Consider the following 16,477-nt stretch of genomic DNA (forward strand, 5'->3'; position numbering starts at 1 on the left):
TTGGAATGGTCCCAACAGCCTGGAAGGAAGCCAGGGAGGAGGAAGCATGAGGAGCACCCCCATAAGGACAGCCTGACATCTGGGGTCAGAGACCTTCTCCAATCTCCCCCTGGTTTTTAATCTAGTCTTGGGCCCAGCAGCTTCGTAATTCCACATCTCCAATTTATTAATCGAGTGCCATCTGTGAGGCAATGTCATGGGCCCCACTGGTGTTTCTCTGTTTGAATGGCTGCTGAATATTTAACTACGCTTCAGCAACTTCCACGGATGTCAAATGAGAGAAAAAAACAACCACCACCTTCTCTCTCTAGAACAAACTCACACTCAGCATGGATAATCACAAAGCCTCCACAGGCTAACAAATCAAAATAAATTAGCAGTCAACACAAACGCCAAGCCCTCCTGAGTTATGGTGTCAAGGCTGCAGGCAGGGGAGAGAAGGAGGGAGGGGATGACTGCCTCTCCTGGTCACAGGCTTCATTGAAAAGTGCAGGAAAGGAGCCAGCTGTGTCAGGAAGGATGACACACACACGCACACACACACACACACACACACAAAACCCGGTCATCTGTGTGCATGTTCCCCAGAGTCACAGGTCAGGAGACCAGAAGCTCACCCCTTGCTGCCATGAAATCTTCCTTTTGATCGCTGACAACATTGACCCATATGATCTCATTTACATTAATTGTGTGTGTGGGGGGGGATGTCTTTGAGGGGGGGTATTAAGACTAATGCATGGTTTTAGAAAAGGGATGATTTTTTCATTCAAACAGAATTTTTTCATTCAAACAGAAATCTTTATCTCTGAACCCTAATACTATCCTAGATCCCCACCCTCCTGCAAGATGCATCTGTGTCGTGCCCCCTAATGTCTGGTGGGTGCAGACTGGGCCACACTGGGCTCCTAACCCAAATAGCCTGCAAGTGATAAAGTGTCCAGAGCATGAAGACAGACAGGAGGCCCACACGCAAGTGTGGGATCCCAGAGAACACCCACTGAAGGCTCCCACCAGCCCCACATGTTACCTCTCAACCTCAACATCATTCCTTCTTCTCCCTGGATTCTTTCCTCTGCCTCGTCCCCTCCTCCAGAAGGTCAGCAGAACTTCCTGCTCTTGAGCTTGCCTTGAGGGAAAGAGAGAATCTTGATCAGCAAAGAGGAAAACACAAGGATGTGGGGAGGGGGTGGAGGCAAAGGTGAGGACCTAGCTCTTCAGGCCCCAGCCCCCAGACGCCCCCTCTCCTGGAGGAGGGAAGTAGGTGGGGAGAGGTGAGCAGCACCAAATGGGATCATCTGTGCCCACCGGGTCTGCTCCTCTGCTGGGGCACCCTGCACCCCGAGAGCACAGGGAGGAACGCCAGCGGGACGCAGGCGCTCTGGCACCACCTGGGTCTTCCCAGGCGTCAGTGTCAGGTCAGCCGGGCTCTCTCTGCAGATAATACAGCTCCAGGTGAAAGAGGCTTAGGTGGGTCTCCATGGCAACTGCAGATCAGGGGCTGGCCCGCTGCCTCTGAGGTTCAGGAGGAGCTGCTCCAGCCTCCCGGGAGGCGTGTGCACACACACACACACACACACACACACTCCCCACAAACACCAGCCCAGGCTGGATCCCTCCGGTCAGGGTTGTTTTCTCTCAGCACAACTTCTGAGAGACAGACAGAGAGGGAAGAGCATGAGCAGCAGCCAGCAGCAGAGGAGCAAGAAGAGGGAGAGGCTTAGCACGTAGTCTTCCCTGCACCCCGCTCTCCCCCGACGCTCTCTTCTCCTCCCCGGCTGGGAAGCAGAAGGCAGGCCCCCCGCTGGACCTTTCACCTCCGGAGAGGCTGACCTCAGCCAGGTAAGAGAGTGGTTTCCCCGGGAGACTGTGGCTTCACTACCTGAACCCTGGAAACAGCAACCTGACCTGGAACCTTTTAGATGGTGGAGCAGAGGCTGGGCCAAGCCTGGAGCTGGGAGGGGCGGCTTCGGGGCTATGGCTGGTTGGGGGCAGCCTACTGAGCAGTCTGAGCCCAGGGCCCAGATGGCCTCGGGGAGGCCTCATCCGTCCTCATCTGTCCCACATGGGCCAGTGGACTCCCCGGTATCTTCGGAACCGTGACCTATCCTGTGGGAAGCCATAGGCCCACCTGGTCTGGAACCAGCAAGCCCCAGCATTTTCTCTTCTGCTTTGATGGAGAGGCCCAGGGCAGGGGAAAGAGAAGTGAGACCCACCAGAGATTCTCTCATGGATTTGAGAATTGGGATTCAAGTACCTACTAAGTGCAAGGTGCAGAGTCAGGCTCTTGGGACAGGGTCATGACCAAGCCACATGGGTGATATGGAGACCTCATTCTAGGAGTGCCGATGACACACCCGGGAGAGTGGCCTGGTTGGAGCAGTGTGCGTGTGCTCCAGGGAGAGGATTGGGCTTGGGAAGAGATGTCTGAGCTGCGACCTTTAGATCAGTGTAGAGTTTCTTGGGGATCAGCTGTGCCCCTGTTCCCTGCCCCACGTGACCATGGTCAGTTGGGCCTGAGCACTTCAGCCCTCCTGGCTGTACCTCTGCCTTAGAATGGAAAGAAAGAAAGAAAGGAAGGAAGAAGAGAAAGAATGAGGAGTGTCATTCATTCATACACTCAAGAACCACTGATCAAGTGCCTATTACATGCTGGCAGATTCATCAAATATAGCTGTTGTCCTCACTGAGCTCATAGCTGACTGGGGGAGAGAAGGAAACAACCAAAAAAGTGAGAAATCTCTGTGTCACGGATGGTGGTAGGATAGGCCCTCCTGCCATGCACCAGCAGGCGCCCAGTTCTACCTCAGTGGGGGACGGGGGTTGGGGGGCAGGCTGCAGCCAGGAGCTGACCCCACAGGTGAGCCTTAAAAGAGGAGCAGACCTTTGTCAGGTGGCTGGAGGCCCACAGGTCAGCAGGTCAGGCTGAGTCACACCCGGCTTGGTGGATTACCGGTTCCTTTTCTAAGATGCTAAGAAGAAATAAGGTCAATATGAAATATGTGAAGTTGGCCTTGGACCTTGGCAAAAACAGGGCTGGAAGGAAGGTCAAAGAGGGGAGCATTTATTCTCTGCACCTGTTTTGAGGCTTCTGCCCAGATAGAGCTTCTGGCTTCTGCAGAGCCACCCTCCCTGCTCTACCACGCCCTGGGCCATTTGAGACAGTCTGGTGAAGTGGCAGCTCCATGCCCATGGGCCTGGCGGGGGCACGTGAGGCAGCCCTTGCTCTGGCCAGCGGACACCCAGTGCAGCTCTTAGAGATCTGCTCTGGAGGTGGGGCCTGGGTGCGGCTCCCTTTGTACTGAGACAACAGCTTCCTGGCCAGGACTCCACCCTCCCTCCCTGGTTGGCCATGGGGCCAGGGGCCTGGGACTCACCAGAGGCAGGTGAACCTCTCATGCCCGGTGCAGGGGTGTCGGAGCCTTGCTTCTACCTCTAAGGGCCCATCCCTGATTGTTCCCACCACTGGGACATGCCCACTCCCCTCTGACTGCTAACTGCCTGGAACCAGACTCCTCTTGCCCTTGAGCTTGGGGATGGTTTTTCTAGCGCATTTAACGAGCCACAGCTGGTGATAGTGTCTCCGAGGGAGCCATGGAAAAGGCACTATCCTCGGGGATGTTCAAAAATAGGCTGAAGGAAGAGCTGGGGGGTGGGGTGGGGGTGGTGGGGGTGGTGGGAGGGTTAATGAAGGGGAAGGAAGGAGGAGAGGGAAGAGCAGTGAATGGACGAGCACTTAGCTGAGTGATGCCTAAAGGCAGAGAGAGCATGGGAGGGCTTTCCTGCTGGTGGGGGTAAACTGAGGCTCCCCACCCGACTTTCCCTTCACCCAAGGGGGCTTAGATCTCCCAATGCCACGACCAGAAGCCAGGGGTGGGGCAAGGCCAGGAACAAGGGCGGAGTCAAGTTTGCACCAAACCACAGGGTCCTTTATTTTTTATGCTACAGACCCCTTTGGAAGTCCCTACAGCCTCTGGACACTTTCTTAGCAAAATGTTTCTAAATGTGTAAGATTCAGTTCAGAGGGCTAGGAAAGAAACCAGCTGTACTGAAATGTAGCTATTTATACGTTTTTTTTAAAAAAAATCACTGTGAGATATAGTAATACATGTGCCTCTCCACCAACACATGAAATAATGAATCTAGTGGCAGGTTTACGGTAGTGATGAGCATAAAGCATATTTCAAGAATAACAGCTTTCAAGCGGTATGAAAATACCCGTGATCTCCGCTGGAGGTGAACTCACAGGTGCCACCCCTACTTCTGTGGCCACGGCTGCATTCACAACTGATAGAAATATACTCCATTTCAGTTGAAGTTCCTGAAAATAAAGATGGGGTGGCTTGGGTTTTTGGTTTTTGTTTTGGGTTTATTTTTGGTTTTGTTGTTGTTGTTTTCCCCTTCTTAAGTTCATAAACCTCAATGTCCTGGCTCATCTATAAAGCCCTCATGTGACATCCTTTTCTGATCGTCACAGTCCTGTGAAGTGGGTACCCTGACGACTCTATGTGACAGATAGGGGGACCGAGGCTTGGCCCAGTGAAGGTGGCTTGGCGGCGGCTTCCTGGGAGCTGCCATCGGCGGAGGGCAGGGCGGCCGTGGCCATCGGGGCGCTGGGCTGGGATTACAGCAGTGGCCTTGGGGACAGTGGGTGGCACCCCCACCCCACCGCCCGGCCCGTCTCCCTGTCCTCCTGCCCCTCCTGACCAGGTGCTCCTTGAGGGCACCCAGCTCTCCCACCTGTGTGTGGTGGGGCGGCAGGTGGGAAGGGCCGCAGCCCCCCCCATGCGCTCCCTCCGCACCCACGTGCGGCAGTCACAGATGCCACCCGCTTTAGGCAGGTGTGACGGAAACCGCAGGCAGAGGCCCTGGGGACACAAGTCCAGCGGGTAGAATGGGTTGGGAAGGCTTCCTGCAGAAAGTGAGCTTTGAGCTGGATTCCCACCCCCAACTTTTTCTTTTTAAATTTTATTTATTCACGAGAGACACAGAGAGAGACAGAGACACAGGCAGAGGGAGTAGCAGGCTCCCTGCGGGGAGCCGGATGCCCGGATGTGGGACTCAATCCTGGGACCCTCGGGATCACGCCCTGGGCCGAAGGCAGATGCTCAACCACTGAGTCACCCCAGGCGCCCTCCCCCCAACTTTTAAATTGTGACCATGCTCCAAGATGCAGGGGAGCGGGAGGACTAGTGCAGGAAACACCCACAAAATCCACCCCCCAGAAAACAACCGTTAATAGGTTACCCTGTGTGTGTGTATGTGTGTGTGTGTGCCTGCATATGTGACATTTTTCTGACCAACTTGAATGGCAGACACTGCAGATTTTGTGACACTTCAGCTACATTGATTGCCTCCTAAGTTGGGCTATTTGTCTACACTCCTCTACAACCGGACACACCACTTTTATACCTAAGAAGATCGACACTCAATCTCTAACCTCCAGTTCATATTCAAACATCCCCCAATGTCCTAATTGTTTTATTTTTTTAAAGATTTTATTTATTTATTTATTTATTTATTTATTTATTTATTTATCTATCTATTTACTTATTCATGAAAGACAGAGAGAGAGAGAGAGAGAGAGAGAGGCAGAGACACAGGCAGAGGGAGAAACAGGCTCCATGCAGGGAGCCCGACATGGGACTCGATCCCAGGACCCCGAGATCATACCCTGAGACAAAGGCAGACGCTCAAGCCCTGAGCCACCCACGCGTCCCATCCTAATCGTTTTAAATAAGGATTTGATCAAGGTTTGTGCATCAGAGGCAGACTGTAAGTCCTGTTGAGGGAATGGGAAGCAGGCATTCATCATGGGAAGGTTCCAGAGTCACCACGTGTTCCCAAGACCCTGCGGCGAGTTAGGCTTTGCCACAGAGGAAAGGGGCTTAACTCACACTTGGGGGGTGGGGAGGAGTCGAATCCAAATTGTGTGAAGTGCCCAGAGAAGACTGCACTTGCTGTTCTGATGAACCTTCTGGGTGTCTTTGTTGGACCACCTTTGGCCATCACATTCTTCCCCAGGCAGCCACAGCACAGATTCACGCAGGGTCAGGTCCTGGGGATGCCGTGGGGTCAGCCAGTGACCTCTGGTGTGTGTGGCCGGCCCATCTCTGTCCAGCTCTCCCTCCCTCTATCCCTCTTTCCCTCTCTTGCCCTTTTAAGAACTTAATCAGACCTGCTGAAGAGCCTCCCAGGACAACAGCTGGCACCAGAGACAGAAATAGCTCCAGCAGAAACCTTGTCTCTGTCAAAGGCTCCAGCCCAGGGAGGGCAGGGAGGGGGTGGGGAGTGTGGGGAGAAAGGAGAACATTCAGAACCTGCCCCCTGCCCCCTGCCCCCAGCCCCTGCCGTCTGCCGTGGGGTCTCCAGATGCCAGCTCGGGTCAGGAGGCACAGCCTTGCACCCAGGGGAAAAGGGCTCCGCCCCAGGTTGCACTTTAGACCACCCTTGGGCCTTCTTCTGGCCTCACTCCCCTGGGGCAAGGAGTCTGGGGGTTGGGAAGATGTGCACACCCTGAGGTCACCTCCCCTCTAGATCAGGCCTTAGATTCTGAGATCCAGAACTCCCTGCCCAGGCAGCCTCCCCCCACCTTCCAGAACCTGAGCAAGCCTCCTCCGGGGCCCAACCTCCTCAGAGTGGGCGACATCGCCACCGTGAACTAGCCCAGGACTCAGGGTGGCCAACAAGTGGTTGTTGGTAGGCATGTGGATGGGCCTTGGATGTGAAGGCTGGGGTGTCCCCACATTTTTGCAGGCCCCTCATGGTGTGAGAAGAGAAGGGGGACAGGCTGAGAGCCAGAGCTTGCTCAACCCATGCCTCCACGTTCTAGTAAAGAACTCTCTCCAGAGAGTCTAAGAATTCTGTTTGAATCTGAGCCTCCTCGTTGTTAGGAAGGTACAGCTGACAAGGAAGAAAGCAAAAGATATTTATTTCATAGTTTGTTAACCTAATTTGTAACATATAAGCATTAGGCACCCAGAATGCGACGTTCCATGTGCGGCACTGCCCTGGCACCCTAGCAAATGTGCGGTGCCCTGACCGCGCCTGGAGTGGCTTTGCTGCCAATATTTGGAGGCCAGTTTGATGTGGAGATAAAAGCTGTCTCCAGTGCCTCCCGTCCTCCCTTTCTTCTGTATTTCCTGCCACAGGAGGACCCTCTATGGTGAGCTGTTCTCTCGCTGCCTCCTTCCAGCTCAAATGCAAATCCAGACCAAGAAACAAAAAGACCCTTTGAGGAGATCATGCTTGACCCAAGGATGGGTCCCTTAAAACGGATCTTAGGAAGAGTGAGAAGTTTTGGAGGGGGAAGGGACTCCCTGGGGAGAGTTCCAGCCCAGCTGTATACAGATAGAGAGAGAGAGAGAGAGGCCTCCAATGAGGCCTAAAGCACCACATGGTAACTCCACCCATCACCCTGGGATTAATCCAACTCTATGTACTTATGGACATCCACTGCACACTTGCCATAGGTCAGACCCTCTGTTGGGTGCTCAGTCCTGGGTGGATGATGCCCAGGATCTGGTTTCTCACTCAGTCTGGAGAGGGAGTTGGACACACAGGCAGTCACGGTTTGCTGGGGCTGTGCCAGGGTAGGGTAAGCACAGAGCAGCCTGGGAGCAGAGAGACGAGGCCCCAGAACCCAGTCGGGGAGGGTTTGGGAGTCTCCTAAAGGAAGCAGAGTATGAGCTAAGAGCTGAAGTAAGATTTTTTTCAGTAAAGTGCTGAGGGTGCTGTGCTCTATGGATAAAGAAAATGTGGTCTATTGCAACAACGTGGATGGGTCTTGAGGGCATTATGCTGAGTGAAATAAATTCAACAGAGAAAGGCAAATACCATGTGATCTCACTTATATGTGGAATCTAAAACAAAACAAAACAAAAACAAAAAAACTGAGCTCAGAGATGAAGAGTAGACTGGTGGTTGCCAGAGGCCGCAGGTGGGAAGGGGGGGATGAAATGGGTACAGGAGGGCCCAGAAGTACAAGCTTCCAGGTATTAAGTAAATGAGTCCTGGGGATGACTCTACACTTAATGATATTGTATTTTATGCTTGAAAGTTGGTAGGAGAGTAGATCTTCAAAATTCTCGTCACAAAAAAAGTGGTTGTAACCATGTATGGGGACAGATATTAACTAGACTTATTTGGGTGATCATTTCATAATAGATACGAATATTGAATCATTATGTTGTACACCTGAAACTACTATAATGTTATGCGTCAATTATACCTCAGTAAAAGAAAAAGAAAAAGAGGGGCACCTGGGTGGCTCAGTGGTTGAGCATCTTTTGGCTCCAGTCATGGTCCCGGGGTTCTAGGATCAAGTTCTGTGTTGGGCTGCCCGCAGGGAGCCTGCTTCTCCCTCTGCCTCTTTCTGTCTCTCATGAAAAAATACATAAAATCTTAAAAAAAAAAAAAAAAAGAAAGAATGTTCTAGATATGTGCAAAAATTTTTAAAAAATTTTAAAGCAAGAGAAAGCAGGGCACATTCTGTGTGTGTGTGTGTGTAGTAGTAGTAGTAGGACTGGGGGAAAGGGGAAGTTTGATGAGACATGAATGAAGCTGAGGATATAAACAGGAGCCACATGATAGAGGATCCGAAGCCATATTAAGGACGTTGGGAATAACTCTAAGGCTTTAAACACCTCAGGGCTTAAACACAGGGCGATTTAAAGCCCTTCACAGGCCACAGACGTTTTTACTATTGGAGGCCCCACCCCACATCACATCGAACATCATCATAAAATGAATCCACATTACAATTATTTTTAAATAAAATTTTGACAGGAGTTTTGTGACTAATTTGGAATTATTATTAATTTATTTAATTTTTTCAAATTGCTATTGATATTTTGAAGCCAGGGAAGTTAGGTGGAGGGGAGATATGGGGGTGACAGGCTCACCGCTCACAGACCCCAAGCTCTATGTTATGGTTTCTAATAGTGACATGATCAGACTTAGGATTTAGAAGGATCACACTCTCAGGGTGCCTGAGCAGCTCAGTTGGTTGAGCATCTGACTCTTGATCTCAGCTCAGGTTTTGATCTCAGGGTCATGAATTCAAGCCCCACACCAGGCTCCAGGCTTGGCATGGAATCTACTTAAAATAAGAAAAAAGGAAAAAAGAAAAGAGAAGAAGATCACATTTTCTAAATCACTGAGTGGAAGCTGTTCAAGGGGTATGGGATCTCAGTTTTGCAAGATGAAAAAAGTGCCAGAGATCTGTTGCCTAACAAAGTGCTTATAGTTAACACCACTGTACCGTACACTGAAAAATGTTTCTGACTGTAAATTTTATGTTATTTACTTTTTAAAAACCACAACAAAAGGAAAATAGAGATTGGATCAGAAGGACCAGCCCTGAGTTGCCAGCTGGGAGGCAGCGCGGCAGCTGTAATATACTTGACAGATGGTCAAGACCTAAACTAAAGGGGGAGACAGAGAACAAACAGATTTAGGAGAATTACAATTCTTAAATTTGTAAGAATCAACAGGATTTGGATGCAAGATTTGACAGATGAGGCAAAGGGATGAGATGAGGGTGGTGCATCAGTCTGGGCGAGTAGATCATGCCCACTGCCACACTGGGGCCCCAGGAGAAGCAGCAGCCACAGGGGAGGGATGTGGGAGCTGTGGGTTAGGGTGCGACTGGAACATGCTAGGGGAAGGGTCCAGGAAGCATCTGGACACCACGACCTGGAGTTCTTGAGACAAATGGTTTCTGACGAAGTAGTTGGAGCGTGTGAAAGGTTGGAGCCTATTAAAATAAGACAGCCTCAGACAGAGGCCCAAGGGACAGCGACAACCCAAGGAAAGACAGGGGAGGGGAGCCCCTCTAGGGTCTGAGAGCAAGTCCAGAGAAATATCAAGGTACGAGTCAGACCAGGGCAGGACCTAGACCAACGATTGTGCTCTAATGGAAGCCAAGGAAAGGTTCTCTTCAGAGGAAAGCGTGGTCAGTGTGGTTGGGCTGGGAAGCCTCAGGTGAGTTGGGAATGTGCTGTCGGTGGGGGTGTGGCGGGGAGATGAGGGTGTTTGGGGTGGAGGATGCTTGAGGCAGGTTACATTCATTCAAGGGCATCACATCCCTCCACCCTGAGCCTCACCAGTCTCTTCTTCATTCATTCACCTTCCGGGCTGGTGCAGCTCAAGGGATGGGTGCCCAGCATTCAGGGGCAGGTGCAGTATGGCCTGGTGATGGTGGGGGCATGCTGGGGTGGAGGGGTTGTGGGAGGTTTACCTAAGAAGTCTTCCTGGGGAAGGAGAGCCAGGGCCAAATGTGGAAACCTTATAAGGTGAGGCTCTTAGCAGAGATGGGGGAACCATCCTGGCAGGGGGACCCCACATATCCTCATGACCCCACAGCTCAGCCAATCTCTCATCCTCAGGAGGGGTCTCTGAGTGATGGGAGAATGTGGAACCATGGCAGCCAGAGGAAATTGTCCTTCCCATGGCCGCTGACAAAAGCCCCCTCATTCAAGGGAGGTCAGATTGGTGGGGCTTGCTCTTTTTTCTTTTCTTTTCTTTTTTTTTTTTTTTTTTAAGATTTTATTTATTTATTCATGAGAGACACAGGCAGAGGGAGAAGCAGGCTCCCTGTGGGGAGCTGGATATGGGACTTGATCCCTGGACCCAACCTGGGATCACGCCCTGAGCCAAAGGCAGATGCTCAACCACCGAGGCACCCAGGCGCCCCTGGGCTTGCTCTTTCATCATCATGCATGCATTCATTCATTCCTAATTGATTCCTTTGTTCGTGCATTCACTCACTCATTCATTTGTTTGGTCTTTATTAAGCACCACTGCGGTGCTATCCAGCAGCAGGGATGGAAGCAGAATAGGGCACGGTCCTCGCCCACATATGACACACAGAGTGGGGGAGTAGACGGTCACACTCCATAAAGCGTTCCTGGTGCTGTGAAAAATGTCTGTACAGAGTATAGGCAGGGTACAAAGTGGGGAGTGGTCACATCAGGAAAAGCGTGTCAGGAAACGCTTCCAGAGAGGAGCTGACCCTAGTGCCAAGTCCCAGGCAGGGGAGGGAGGGGCACTGGAGACAGCGTGGGGCTACGAGTGGCTGAGCACCGCCAGCAGCCCCTGCGGGAACTGGCAACCCATCCATATTTGGAGGGCCCTTCACGGGTTGAATGAACACCTGAAATGACACCATTCACTCTTTTGCTGTTAAGCACCAACCTGACCCATGTATTTGTAAAAACACAAACACCTGCTACTATAGGAAACGTAGCACATCTAGTTGCAAGGTGTCCCACTGCCTGATTCAGTCAGATCCCTGGCCTCGGGAAGAGGCTCCTGGGGCTCGTGGCTCTCAGGACGGAGCACAGCCCACCTGCATCCCCCACTCCCCCCGCGCCCCCCCCTACTGCCCAGCCTTATTATTCTGAACACATGAAGCAGTTAAGGGCGGAGAACTAAAGGTCCTAACTGTCCTGACCCCAAGAAGAGGGTCTGAGGGTCTGTGTCCTTCCCTTCCGACCTCTCAGGAAGGAGCCGGGGTGTAATCTGAGGCCCAACCAGTGACAGACTCAGGCTGAGTGGAGGATGAAAGTTTTACATTTCCTAAATATAATGGTTGCTAAGGGAATTGGTTATTCACAGGTAAAGAGGAGGTTTGATTGCTGCCACCCCCCCACCCAGGAGGCTATTGCTTCCCCATAATACATTTCCTATTTGTGCCCGATTCTCCAGCATTAACATTTCTCTGAGGGTGGTGGGAGGGCTGCCTACAACTGTGCGTATCTCCACGCCTCATGGCCATTGTTGAGACTGAGTTCATCGGCATCTGGGGGGTCTGGGCAGGAAGACCATTGGTGTACGGAACGGGGAGCTTCCTGGAGAGGGAAAGGCATAGATGGGGGAGCTGGGGCACCTCAAAGACCCACTTCAGATTTTGGTCCAGGAATGGTCCTCACCTTCACTGTCGTCAGAGGCACAAAACCGCTTCTGACAGGCATCCTGGGATGGCAGTTCATTTACCCATCTCTCCATCCATCCGTCCGTCCATCCATCCATCCACCTGTCCATCCATCCAGTCAGTCGTTCACCAAACCTGTCTTGTGTAAGACCTCGTGGAACTATGATGAGCTCAGGTCGCTGCTCCTGCACCTGATGCTCCTTGCACACGGCTCACCTTGTACCATCGCTGGGTCCTCCACCGGGGGCAGCTTCTCCAATGGTCCGTGTGCCTGAAGCCCACACTCCCCCTTCAGCCCACTCTTGTTCACAAGCCCTCTTTGACCCCCTCTGTCACCTAGAGTCACTCCTTTCCCTCCCCATCAGTACTGACACTATGCTTCACCCACCACGTTACCTCTTCCCACTGACATCTGCGGGACAGCAGCAGCTCTGACGTGCTTTCGTGTTTGTGTTCCTCCGCAGATGTGGACACAGCCCTTCATTAATGCTTCCAGATGAACGAATGAATGGTAGGTAAGCTGTGTCTTTGGCAGGACGACGGCAACCCCATCCAATTCCAAACTTCCTTCAGCAACAGGCAGGGGCGTTAAGAAATGCAGGGTGTTCTCCAGTTAGTTTTCCCTAAGGTGTCATGGATTTTCTCCCCTTAAATTGCAAGGATAAGCTCGTGCTCAGCCGCACACAGTTTATTTCCTTCTTTGTTTGGAGTTAGCCGGGATTCAGGAGGCATCTTCTCTGGGCTCAGCCATCGGGGTGCACTAGGGGTCCATGAGACTCTCATACCCTTACGCGGTATGAGTCTTAGAGCACCCCAAGTTTATTCACAACTGCTTCTCACGACAGCCCAATCTTGTCTTACAGAATTAGAAGTGATGGCTCAGAGAGGTTAAGCCCCCATCCGGGCCTTCCAGCTGTGAGGGCGGGCAGGGCCTCTCTCTTGGGTCCCGGCTCTCCTCCCTCCCCATCTCCTCCCCCCCAACTCAACCGACGGAGCGGCCCAAGAGAGACGCACTCCCGCCCTGCGTCAGCAGGGCCGAGGGGGGCCATGGCCCTCATCCCCTGGCTTCGCTGGAATGAAGCCCCCCCGCGGCTGTCCCCCCGGAGGCCGGCTGAGATGGTGCTGGAGACGCTCATGATGGAGCTGGCGGGGCAGATGCGGGAGGCCGAGAGGCAGCAATGGGAGCGCAGTAACGCGCTCAGGAAGGTCTGCACCGGCGTGGACTACAGCTGGCTGGCCAGCGCGCCGCGGCCCACCTACGACCTCAGCCCTGGCGAGCGGCTGCAGCTAGAGGACGTCTGTGCCAAGATCCACCCATCCTACTGCGGGCCCGCCATCCTCAGGTAACCCCCACCCCCCTCCCAGGCCAGGCCTTGCACCGCAGGCTGCCGTGGTGTGGCTGCAGGGGCAGGGGCCCGAGGCCCCCAGGACGCGAGCCAGGGCCCCTGGATGACCCAGGGACCTGTAAAAGGAGCGGCACCGCAGGCTGCAGGGGTGTGGCGGCAGGGGCCTGAGGCCCCCAGGATGGCAGCCAGGGCCCCTGGATGACCCAGAGATCTGTAAAAGGAACAGGGCAGAAGCAAGACTCTGCAAGAGCCCATAGAACACCAGGCCAGAGCCGGGGTTCAGAGGGAGGCAGCAGGCAGGAGGCACATGACTTTTGATGGGAGAGGACCCCAGGCCTTTGAGCTTTCTGTTCTCCCTGGATTATCATTGCCCCGGATTTTAACACAGCGGGCTCTTTCTCCTTCGTCGGTTCATCTTCCATATTCCCTTCTTAGAAAGGCTTTCCAGATAGTCTTCCCAGAGTTCAGTCTTCAGTATCCTAGTTCACACTAGCATTCGTATTAGTTTGCCTCAAGGGACTATGCGTGCATGTGTCTGCACATGTGCATAAGTGTGTATGGGGAGTGTTCAGAGCCCTGGGGCACTGAGCATTTAGAGATTTAGAGCTTAGGTACAACAATGTCCCTGAATAAAGCTCTGACCCACGTGCCCCAGTCTTGGTTGGATTCATGTTAAAGTCAGAGAAGTGTAGTCCGACAACCAACAGTAATTTCAAAAGTTATTCGAGGTCTTCTTCATCTGCACCTCTCAAACACTAGTAAAGGGATGCAGATCCACAGTAAAACACCTGAACATGCCTCCAATCTTCAATCACCTATCTCTTTAACCAATGTAAGCATCTATTGTACCCCTTTCTTTCTTGGAAAATCTCCTTAAAACTCCTTCTCCAGTCCTATCCATGCCCCTTTGGATCTTGTAGTCTTTTGCACCCTCCGCCCCCTTTCTTCCTCCAGGCTGAGACTCTTACCCAGTTTCTCTTGTTCCGTCCTATGCAATCCCCTCTCAAAATGTACCTACTTCCAGAAGCACCTGGGGACAGGGGTGGGGTGAGTCCTGGGGGTGGTGCTGATGAGAGAATCCGGGCTGGTAAACCAAACCTCATACATACACACATAGGGTCATGATGGTCCCCTCACATTTCCCGATTCTCCATATGGTGGAGGAAACCAGGTGTTCAAGGGACTTGCTAACCAGCCTCCTTCGTGTGGAGCCCTAGGCAGGCACGTTTGAGGCCCAGGAAATCCTCGCCCAGCGGGTGGCCGGGGCTCTGGAGGGAGTGTGGCAGGTGGCAGGGCGGTCATTGCACAGATACACATTTGCAAGAGACCACTAGGGCCTGCGAGGGGGGGGGGGGCGAGGGAGGGGCCCCCCGGGAAGCCTCACTCGGGGAGGCCCAGGCTCCCCTGACTGCCCCGGCGGCGTCTCACCTGAGATCAGCTCAGCGTCTTTGCAGCCGGTGGCTCCGAACCCCCACGGAGGGCCGCTAGGACCCCGGCTTCCAGGTGAGGAAGCTGCGGCCCAGGGAGGCGGGAGGTGGCGGGCGGGGCGGGGCGGGGCCGCAGGGGAGGCTCCCGGCAGGGAGGGCGCGGGACCCCCGCCCAGGCGCCCCTCGTCCCGCGCAGGTTCCGGCAGCTGCTGGCCGAGCGCGAGCCCGAGGTGCACGAGGTGGCGCGGCTCTTCCGCTCGGTGCTGCAGGAGGTCCTGGAGCGCGCGCAGCGCGACGCCGCCGCCCGCCCCCGCCCCCGCCCCCGGCCCTGGAGCCTGCGCCCCCCCCGCGCCCCCGCGCTGGACCCCCGCGGGCCCCGCGCGCGCGTCTCGCCCTTCGCCGGCCACATCCGCACCGTCTCCGAGGACGTGGAGCGCGACGCGCCGCCGCTGCGCACCTGGAGCCTGCCCGAGTTCCGGGCGCCGCAGGGGGGCCGCCCCGCCAGCTGAGCACCCCCCCCCCGCCCCCCGCGCCCCGGGAGGGAGCGGGCCTTCCTGCCGCCCGCCCCGCCCACAGCCCCTCACCCCCCATCCCTACCCCCTGCACCCCCATCTCTACCCCACACCCCCATCCTTACCCCCTCGCCCCCACCCCATCCCTACCCTACTCGCCCCCCACCCCTCCCACCCCATCTCTACCCCCACCCCTACCCTCTTCACCCCCTATCCCCCACCCCTACCCCCCTCACCCCTCCACCCCTCCCACCCCAATCTCTACCCCCACCCCATCCCTACACCCTCACCCCCCCACCCCTCCCACCTCCATCCCTACCCCCCTCACCCCCACCCCATCCCTACCCCACTCACCCCCACCTCTACCCCCTCACCCCCTATCCCTCCACCCCCCCACCCCCATCTTTACCTCCACCCCTCCCACCCTATCCCTACCCCCTACCCCTCCCACCCCCATCCCTACCCCTCTCACCCCCCACCCCTATCCCTACTCCCCTCACCCCGCCTACCCCCTCACCCCATCCCCCCAGCCCTACCCCCTCTCACCACCCCTACCCCCTCACCTCACCTCATCTTACCCCCACTCCTCTCCCCCCTTCCCCTGCCCCCTCCCCCTTCCCCTTTCCTATTCCCCCCTCCCAGCAAGTCAGCAGGAGCTTCCCCTGCCCCGCCCTGGAGAGACTCTGGGTCTTGGCAGACAGTCTTGGCCCCTTTTCTGCTTCTGTGTCAGGAAGGGGGAGACTAGCCCCGACTTTTTGCCAAGACCCGGGTTCTCACCCCTCCCCCATCCAGGGATGTCCTATACTCCCCTCACCCTGAGTGATGAGGGATTTGTTGTGTGGTGTCCATCCTCTGCTGGTGACTGGCTGGTCTCACCACGCCACGGAGGTCACAGCCCGTGGACAGGTAGAGCTGAAAGGACCCCAGAAGCCAAGAGGTCCGCCCTCCTCAGCTGGTGAAATGAAGGAACTGAGGCACAGACAGGACCAGATTCTTAGACCTTAAGTTGCAGCCAGATCCCCGCTGTAGTGAGATTGTTCCTGGAGGCGTAGTCGCTGCCCCTGAGTCCTTGAGTCCAGGCTGTGACGGGACAGGTCCAAGGCTATGTCTCCACCTGCTGTGGTCTGACACATCTCTTACTTTGGAATCGGCGTGGAGGTCTACAGCAGCCCGGATCAGAGGTTGGATCCTTTACCCTACCCCAGGGTACCCTCAGGTGGGATGTGGCCAATACCTGACAGCCCCTTCCAGAGGTGAAGC

General features: G+C 54.6%; 1 protein-coding gene across 1 annotated transcript; it reads left to right on the plus strand.

Annotated features, from left to right (window-relative positions):
• Window positions 1-1,139: 1,139 nt before the first annotated feature.
• Window positions 1,140-15,214, plus strand: RD3 (RD3 regulator of GUCY2D). Its single transcript, XM_077902575.1, has 4 exons — window positions 1,140-1,839; window positions 12,397-12,443; window positions 12,796-13,275; window positions 14,902-15,214. The coding sequence occupies exons 3-4, from the start codon at window positions 12,980-12,982 to the stop codon at window positions 15,212-15,214; spliced, it is 609 nt and encodes a 202-aa protein (XP_077758701.1). The 5' UTR covers window positions 1,140-1,839; window positions 12,397-12,443; window positions 12,796-12,979.
• The last annotated feature ends 1,263 nt before the right edge of the window (window positions 15,215-16,477 follow it).

The sequence above is a fragment of the Canis aureus genome, chromosome 6 (assembly GCF_053574225.1).
Source record: "Canis aureus isolate CA01 chromosome 6, VMU_Caureus_v.1.0, whole genome shotgun sequence".
NCBI lineage: Eukaryota > Metazoa > Chordata > Mammalia > Carnivora > Canidae > Canis > Canis aureus.

Coding starts and splice junctions, on each gene's coding strand:
- RD3 (XM_077902575.1), top strand. CDS start 12,980: ATGGCCCTCATCCCCTGGCTTCGCTGGAATGAAGCCCCCCCGCGGCTG. Junction 13,276..14,901: donor TGCGGGCCCGCCATCCTCAG/GTAACCCCCACC, acceptor CGTCCCGCGCAG/GTTCCGGCAGCTGCTGGCCG.